The sequence below is a fragment of the Electrona antarctica genome (assembly GCF_951216825.1).
Source record: "Electrona antarctica genome assembly, chromosome: 8".
Lineage (NCBI taxonomy): Eukaryota > Metazoa > Chordata > Actinopteri > Myctophiformes > Myctophidae > Electrona > Electrona antarctica.
The window spans coordinates 7,779,382-7,789,144 of NC_136789.1; the positions used below are offsets into that span (position 1 = coordinate 7,779,382).

The window sequence follows — 9,763 nt, forward strand, 5'->3', positions numbered from 1 at the left end:
TCTCATGGTCGCGGTCAGGTTTTTTTCTCTGCACCCAGCGAGAGATCAACATCCGGTCGAGACAACACACACACCATTATGTCAACACAACATCCGGTCGCAGCGTTTTGGATCTTCAAAATAAGAGTTGAACAGGAGAAAATCTTGGCAATACGAGGTGAATTCATTGATTAATCCCGGCGGGAAATGTTTTTAATGGGGTTAAGAAGACCAAGACAAGAGGCTCACCATGGTGTCAGTCTGCGCTAGGAAGACAGTCGACCTGGGCTCTCCTCCTCTCCAAATCCCTCTCCAATGGGGTTAAGAAGACCAAGACAAGAGGCTCACCATGGTGTCAGTCTGCGCTAGGAAGACAGTCGACCTGGGCTCTCCTCCTCTCCAAATCCCTCTCCAATGGGGTTAAGAAGACCAAGACAAGAGGCTCACCATGGTGTCAGTCTGCGCTAGGAAGACAGTCGACCTGGGCTCTCCTCCTCTCCGAATCCCTCTCTCCTCCCGTCCCACCGGACTCCGCTGTGTCAGCGACCGCTCCTGCAAATAGATTTAAAAAAAACACACTAGAACAGTGGCTCTCAAACTTTTTCGTGTCCAGGAGCCCCAAATTTACATTTATTAGCCCGCTGACCAACAATTGTTTTTTAAATATTTTGTTTTTATTTTAAATTTTTCACAAAATACACAGACCACCCGTCCGTCCACATCCCCCCCCCCCCCTCCCCACATACAAACCCACATACATAGAAGACAGCACAGTTAAAGCATAATAATAATATACAAAATAAATAATGAAATACAAAAAAGAAACGTGGAAAAAACTAAACAATAAAAAAACAAAACAAAACAAGAAGAGACAAATCTACTATACAGAAAAAGTTGTTTCCGGAAGCAATAGATCCAGACTGAGATAGCTGAAAATAACTAACCCTGCTGACCCCAATTTGAAAATATATGCCAGGGACCCTCATAAGAGAAGATTTCTACAGCTCTAGCAGTGATTCTCAATCATTTTAATTTCAAGGACCCCCTTTTAATGGCATTTCTATATATCTGGGACCCAGATTTATATTGTAAAATCACTGTTAATTTAACTCTGAGAGTTTACAAATGGACTTGTTAGGGTTCCTAAATGTCATATTGCTGGGGACCCCCTGAAATCCCACTTTGAGAAACAATGCACTAGAATGCGCGCGCGCGCACGCACGCACGCACGCACGCACGCACGCACGCACACACGCACACACACACACACACTCACGTATTTTGTGACCGATACGATAACCGATTACAATAGAGGGTAACAATCACCGATATGCAACAGATGTTGAGTCAAAACTCGGTAATGGAGCCTTTGCTTGGCATCTCAAAAAACTACCCTTCCCAGAGTGCAACACAAAAGATGGCCACTGCTCATTAGGAGCACCTGGAGACTATAAAAGGCCATTCAAACAATCGGAGGCAGAGAGAAGACACAAGTTCTTTCAGGAGTTCAGCACAAAGATGCCAATGGTCTGTTGAAATGTTTATTTACTTACTTATTTGAAATACTGCTTTAATGTGTTCATGGTTTGACTACCATTTAAGTTCTTTGAAGGAACACATTGTAGAACACATTCATTGTGTTTGTGTTCACACTTGACAATGGTTTGGAAGTTAATTCATTTGTGTTTAAGTATAAATTACAAAAGAATAAGACAAAGAGAAACTGTTAAAATAATTTACATTACTTTAAGAATTTAAAAGACTACTAAAAATGTGGACAATTCATGGTTCATATGTTAAAGGTTTAAAATGCCTATTTAGAAAAGAGCTGATCTACAAGCTCAAGGATCAGCTATTTATCTCATTTCTTTATGCCAAGTGCTTAAATGGTTAATTTGAAGTGTTTCATTTAAAATGTTGACTTTAATAATTTGTCTAAAATATTGGATTGGCTTGGAGGTTAATTCATTTAATTTAACATTGAATTGTTTAAAAGACATTTGCTTGCTTAAAATGTTATTGTTTAAAAACAGTGGTTAAAAATAACTTATTTAGTGATAAGCTGTTTAAAAGAATATTATCTGTTTGGCATTGTTGTAACCTTTGTTTTCTGTCTTCAAAGGTTTACAACCTACTTGATTGCTCAACCAATCAACAAAATGAAGCCAACGGTTCAAAAGCAACAAAGTTGGAAAATAAAAAGTTTGATTGTGTTGGAAATCTCGAGTTGTCTCTAGTCCTTTGGAGTTGAACAGGAAATGAACTTGACAACAGATAGTGATTTTTTTTTTTTAACTGGAATAAAAACACGCCTTTTGGCCTGGGCCATGGCTCAGTGGTCCAGGCACCTTGGCTGGTAATCCAGTCTAGCAGTGTGCCGCAGGTTCGACTCCCGATCCCGACGGGCTTTACTGCATGTCTTCCCCCCATCTCTCTCCGCATTTCCTGTCAGCCTACTGTCTGTCCCTCCATAAAAATAGACGAAAGCCACAAACATTAAAAAAAAAAAAAACACTCCTTTTCTGTGAGGATTGTGCAAAGATTATGCACCGATATGATTATACAAAAGGTACAGTCAGCCCTGCTTTCTTAAACCAATGACTTTAAGGCTTATATTTTTTTTTACTTTTCACTCAAAGAGTAAATAAATACTGTAGCAGCTGAATTAGAGGGGCCTAGCATATACACAGTTTACACACTAGTAGCCTATAGTATCCCACTTTCAGTATATGGTCCCCAAGATATGCATGCAGACAATACAATACCAAGAACCCCCAGTTTGACATGCATTAGGCCACAGACCCCCATTTGATACCATTTTGCTCTCTGGGAGTACACTATCATCAGTGTTAATTTAACTCTGAAAATCAGGGTCCCGATTTTGGTTCCATTTGTATGCTCTTGGAATCTACATGCAAACAGAGGCTTTACTGTAAATAATGTGAAAAGTAAATAACGGTTAGTAATTTTGCTACATCAGTATTGCAAAAATTAAGTCTCAAAACAGAGATTAAAGCCCCAGCAACTAAACTGAACTTGCATATGGCTTGATGCTGCAGAGCGACAGGGTAACCCGACTACTGAGGCCCACCAATCACCAGGTCAAGTCACTGTAAACAGAAACACGCCCCACGTGAGGTTGGGACTGTGTGCGCCACAAGGTCTCAGAGGCACTTGCTCACGGCGTCGGGCACTCTACTTGCCCAAAGGTCAAGTAGAAAATAAAATTGTGCATTATTAAATTATAGGTAAAAGTTTGCGCTAGTAGAACAAATTAATATTAAATCCTCCATAAGGGGCGAGCTCCAAAAGTGGTCTTTGGTATACCACCCTACAAAAAGTGGTATATACCACTTTTAAAAGTCACTTTTAAAAATGGTATAAAAGTGGTATACCACTTTTAATAAGTGGTATACCACTTTTAATAAGTGGTAGACCACTTTTGGAGCTCGCCCTCCCTCTAAATCCAATCGAAAACTGCCGTGTGGCGTCGGTCACTTTGAAAAGCCAGAATGAGTGGATAGTTGTAAAAAAGGTTGCATTGTTATTCATGAATAACATTTACTGAAGAGGGAATGCACTCTGTGCCGAATCAACCCCTCCGAAGGCCCTGGCACTACACCAAATCAAAAGGCCCCATGCGCGTGCGTGAATGCGATTTGCGTGCGCGTAACCCAATCAAGAACGACACTTTTTGCGCTCGCACGCTCAGTGAATGAGCGAGCACGTGTGCGTTCAGCGGACCGCCAGCACTATCGCTGCTGCTCCGAGTTATAATAAGGCTGCTCCCCAACGCTGGATCTGCTATTTTTGAGTCTCCTTGCACCAAGTGGTTAAGAAACTGTTGGACGACCAAATGACCCGGCCGAAATGTGTATATAGTGCTCACAAACTCACCAACATTGCAGCTGTACGAATCTGCAAAAGTGTTTGTTTCATAAAAATCCACGTTAGACATGTTATGAGCTACTTCCTAGGAATTCCTTGCAGGCGATTTATTTTTTAAGTGTTGGAACTAAGCGCTCGTTTTCAGTAAAGCAACCTCCTACATTAAACAGGTGGTACACAGGGCCGTTGAATGATATCCAACAAGCACTTCCAAACTCCACAAATAATCACCTGCAAGGAATTCCTTGGCAGGAAGTAGCTCATAACATGTCTACAGTGGATTTTTATGACACTTTGCAGATAGACGATAATTCAAGCTTTTCGTACAGATGTTGGTGACAATGGTGAGTTTGACGTTGTTCAATACAATCAGATAGGACTCTTCTGTTTGGATGTATGAGTTTTCTCTTATCATTTTTTTATCCCACGATTTTGTAACCCATTTGTCACCCCTGTGTCAATTATCTAATGTGATCCTGGGCTCACACCCTCCGCCAACCTAGTCCCCATATATGGTGGACATGGGGAGAGTGTCCAAGTTGCTCCTTTACACCTGACAGGGGGGAGTTTCCCTGGTTGGACGTAGCGCGTGGAAGGAACACGTTATTCCAACCAGTTCCTTTCTGGCTGGCCAGGGGGAGGCAGTTTAGCCTATAGAACACACACACACCCACCAGCAGCCTATAGAACACACAGACCCACCAGCAGCCTATAGAACACACACACCCACCAGCAGCCTATAGAACACACACACCCACCAGCAGCCTATAGAACACACACACCCACCAGCAGCCTATAGAACACACACACCCACCAGCAGCCTATAGAACACACACACCCACCAGCAGCCTATAGAACACACACACCCACTAGCAGCCTATAGAACACACACACCCACCAGCAGCCTATAGAACAACAGGTGTTCCAGTTGACCCAAGAGCGTGAGGTGATACTAGCCAACACTACCTCACTGGGTGTGTGTGTATACTGTACTGTACCGTACCGTACTGTACTGTGTGTGCAAGTTGTGTGGGGTGGGGTAAGGCCTAGGAAGTCATAAATGTTTTATAGTGTGCGTGTGTGTGTGTGTGCGGTTGCTGTATGCTTGTATCATACAGTACGTGTATTTTATATTATTTTTTGTGAAACAGAGTTTACAGTTTATGAAATGTTTATAATGGTTGGATACTGCAGGAATAATAGGATGATTATTGTAGCTTGAAGTTACATAATAAAAAAATAAATAAATTAGGAATAGCTGGTAATAAGTGATTACACAGACAGTTAAGAGACCATAAATAACAAAATCTCCTCAAGATTTGCAATAATTCTTTGGTCTAGAATAAATCAATTGCATGACTGAGGACCGGGTTGTGAGGCAACCCTTCAGTTATGGCAGTACATTCTCTCCTCATGCGGACACAAGCCAAACCAGAAGACTCAAATACCAAATGCTGCAAGTGTAAAGCTCAAAATATGAGTGAAGCACACACACAGACATCTAGACACAATACAGACAGTGTATTTTCCCTAGTAGACTGAAAAGCTACAACTAGGAAGCACTGGCAGCCAAACATATTTCTCTCCAAGCAGACTTCTCACTTCCCCATACAGTACTTATGTCCTCCCGACACACCCCCTTTTGCACACAGCTCCACAACAGAGGAAAAAAGAAATACTCTAAAAATATCTTCCGAGCGTTACATGTCTTACCTGAATTAAAAAAAAACAGTTGAGCTGCAAAGACTCCCTTTCTTTGCAAGGAGTTCTGATTATACTCTTCCCTCACTTTTTAAAAGTTAAATAAAATAAGTTACTTTGCAAAGTGGCAGTGCTCAGCGTCTCACCAAGCACTCACTGGTGGTAATCCAGGGCATGACGTGCCTCTCTCTCCCTCCCTCTATTTCATTGCTCACTGGGTTCTCCCTCCCACTTGTCTGTCTGTGTGCCAGCCAGGCTTCTCAGCGTGAAAAGAACCCTGCTACTACAGGCAGGGCACACCTACTACTACTACTTTTACTATTATTATCATTTATTACTACTACTACTACTACTACTACACCAATCTACCACCTTCCATTTGGGAGATCAAAACCAAACGCATCTCAATTTATAAGCAGCACCACCGAAAACTGGACTATGAATGAATAGGAACAAGAATCGTGCATCACTAACTTGTACTGGTTATCGTAGACAAGTTACGCCTAACACAGTTTTGTGTTTTAAGAGGTGAGCTAATAGCTATAGCAAAAAATGCATACTGACACTGTAAATGTGTTAACCAAATTAAAATGAATAAATCCTGCTTGGTTGTTAAAAGTTAAAACTTAAACTGTGGGCACTGGGCAGCAAATGTATTTAAGATTGCTACTTTTCTCTCGAGACTACTTACTGTTAGTACTAGTAGCTGTACACAGATTTAAGACCAGTGACCACCCTGAATGTTTTAAATTGATACCATCACATCTTAGTCAAGAATGATTTGGGAAAAGTTTACAGATGCTTTTGGGATCCGGCCTCTGTCTACAACTAATGACATTTTTAAAACCATAACTCCTCTGACCCAGTAAGTGGGAATCAATTAATTAATCGGCCTAATAAATCAGGTATGTGAAGCGGTTGGTTTCTTTTTATGTAGACAACCTAGTCATAGTCACCACCTAGTCATACATACATGCCTAGTCCTGATTGGTTGCCTAAGCCAATGGGAGTGTAGTATGATTGCCTGCCTAAGCTATGCCACACGCACAACGAAAGGGCTGATTTCCGCACCACAGCGAGCAAGCTTTACCACCGCAGCCTCGAAGCCATAACAGCTGCTGGAGGTGGACAGCAGGAAAGCCACAACAAAACAGTCATTGAATCACGCACAGAACGTCGGAAACTAACGCAAACAACGGCCACGAGGCTGTGACAAACATACACATTTTATGACTAGGTTGTCTACATTTCATGAGCTTTCATTAGTCAGGTTTCACCTGACAATAATCATACTAATATGGGGGGGAGAACACAACGGAGACAGCGCTTCTTTCACCTGACAAATATCACTATGTGATCATTTCTTGTTTGTCTGCATCTGCACGACTGCACCCAGTACACGGTTGGTGTAAACCTTACTGGAAACTTGTATTGCAATATTGGTACTGATCCATTTGAATTTTGACCATGCAATTAATGTGTTCTAATATTGTGCGTGCCCAATAATCAATGATGATAGCTCTGTGTGGACTGATTGACGGGGAAGCAAAAAATGGTTAAGTACCTGCTAGTATAAGCATGCTGCTGCATGATATTTTAGTAACACAAGGCTGCTGTACTTTATACCTCAGTGAGGCATAAAGTACAGCAGCCTTGTGTTCATAGTTCATACAACAGAAAGATTGGGTATTGGGTAAGACTGACATTATGTATCTTTCAGGACCTTTCACTGCTTCGTCTCAACCATTACTCTATGGCTCTGGTCTCAGCCACCGCTGTGTATTTTTTGACATTCCGTTTTTCTCCAAAGTTGAATGTTGCCACTGCTGTTGGAGCAGCCATAAACTACACAGGTTCATCCCGAAGTTCAGGGCATCTGTAAAGTTAGTGTTTTAATAAAAAGCAGGTAAAAGAGTAACGTTTGAGGCTGAGCAGACCAACATCGTTGGTGATAGGTGGAGGAACATTATCGATGCCTTATGCCCCATTGGGGGCGAAGAGCATAAGTAAGTAAGTAGACCAACATCAGTCACTTTCCCATTCAATGTAGTAGAAGACCCTCGAGTTTACACCGCAGATATGTCGTCTCCGCCTACAGGAAATACGTTGCCTGCGACCATGGGACCCGTCTATCAACGTTAATTAAACAAGGTTAGGAAGCAAAGACCTTACAGTGGACTCCATGTTGCTCCCTGGAAGGAAAGAAATTGTGCAATTGAGACCAAGGAAGCTGAACGCGGAAGTGTTGGCTGCATATAGCCCATTGCGCATGTCTCTTTCCTACCAGGGAGCAACATGGAGTCCACCGTACAGTCTTCGCTTCCTGTCCTCATTTAATAGTCGTTGCCATCTATAGGAATCATGGCTAGCACCACTAAAAAACATTCACACCCATGTGAAGTGAGGAGCGCACTTATCATCATCTCATTACGGCCAATCACAATTTGCATCCTCACCTTCATCTTCAATGTTTGTGTTTACACAAACACTCAAAGCTGGCCATTCATTGTCAATGGCATTCAATGTTTGTGTTACCACAATGTGTGTGTGTGCACAAACCCTCAAAGCTGGACATAGGAGGGGTTAGCACCACCACTACAGGCTTCTTCTTTGACTGAAAACTATTAGCTACCATTACTACCATTAATATTACCATATTATTCATGACTCCCCTCCCCTGTTCATCACCAGCTACCTAACCACTTCCAGGATAACGACCTCAGAAAGCTCTCAGCTGTCTGTCCATTGGGTTCCAAAGGTAACAGGGAGTGGTTCTCATTGATTTACTACACAGTAAGTAACTGTGCAATTAACTTTATTGGCACACCAGGTGAAAGTGAAAGTAAAGTTTATAGTTGTTTGTCCCATGCTATGTGAGTGAGTGAGTGAGTGTGTGTGTGTGTGTGTGTGTGAGAGAGGTGTGTGAGTTAGCATGCTAGCCACATAGCTACAATACATAGCTGGAAGTTGGCTTCTAAAATGTGCTTTACTGTCTTGCACGCAAAGAGAAAAACTAAGTAATATTTAGTTGACGCTCTCAGCAAATGACAGGAGGCACGCGGACGTGTCACACATAAACGCAACGTTCACAAGTCGCTTCATTTGGAAGAATTGAAATGGAGTTACTCACTCAGAAACAATCAGCTGACATATACAACGGTGACTCAGTAGCACTGCACGGACTACTTCCGCATTCCCGTGCGATGACATATGCGTCGGCCAATCGCCGGGAAGCCAATTCGGCACCCCGGGGCCAATGGCGCCGCGGCATTTCTGGCAGCCAATGGTAATTCACGACAGGGTAACCAGTGCATGCGCACACACCCACACCGTGGCCAATCAGAGGCCACGATACAGCCACAAGGTCTTGATCGGACACCAATAGAAAATCACAGCGCGGCACCAACACACCGACCGCGCGCGCGCACTTCAGTCCACAAGCGCGCCACACCGGGTAACATGAATATTATAATAATAATAATAATAATAATAATAATAATAATAACTACTATCGGTATGCACGCACACACATACATACATAGCCTACATACATGTATACATACATACATTTCTCGATGTATTTGATCGATTTTGACATTTTCAGCCTATAATGTACATGACATTGATTGATTGATTGATTGATTGAAGAATTTATTAACAGTTTGCAGAATTACAGTACATTTCAAGCACAAACTCAATACAAAGGCTGTTAACTGTGAGTGGACGACCCAATTAAGCATTACACTTGTTTCCAATAGGGTCCACCATGTTCAAATCATCAAAACATTTAGAGACGTACAAATAGACACTTCTATAGACAGAACAGGAATTCATCATAAAGGAGGTAAAAAGGGAAAAGAAACATATACAGTGAGGGGGGAAAGGGGGGGAGGCGGTGGGGGGGGGGGGGGGAATGTGCAACATGTGCATCATGTTTGTTCACCTGTCTGCTGCCTATGAGCCATGGTTCACATTCTTGATATCTGCCTGCCCTACACACTTGATTTGCGACTATACTAAAAAAAAAAGTTTCAAATGAAAGCATTGATTGAAGTATTTATTAACAGTTTGCAGAATTACAAGCACAACTCAATACAAAAACTGTTAACTGTGGACGACACCATAAAGCATTACACTTGTTTACAATAAGGTCCACCATTTTCAATTAATCAGAGACGTGCAAATATACACCTCT

At 42.1% G+C, this 9,763-nt stretch overlaps 1 protein-coding gene across 3 annotated transcripts in view; it reads right to left on the reverse strand.

Annotated features, from left to right (window-relative positions):
* The window catches only part of mtmr4 (myotubularin related protein 4), a 68,856-nt gene extending 60,096 nt beyond the window's left edge, over positions 1 to 8,760 (reverse strand). For 2 of the 3 annotated variants that reach the window (XM_079507114.1, XM_079507112.1), the window contains exons 1-2: positions 8,699 to 8,760; positions 229 to 531 (exon numbers count right to left, since the gene is read on the reverse strand). In XM_079507114.1, the coding sequence (XP_079363240.1) occupies positions 229 to 231 (3 nt within the window). In that variant the 5' untranslated portion in view covers positions 232 to 531; positions 8,699 to 8,760. The remainder of the gene's footprint in view (positions 1 to 228; positions 532 to 8,698) is intronic. The other variant, XM_079507113.1, reaches the window with a different exon arrangement.
* Positions 8,761 to 9,763: the final 1,003 nt, after the last annotated feature.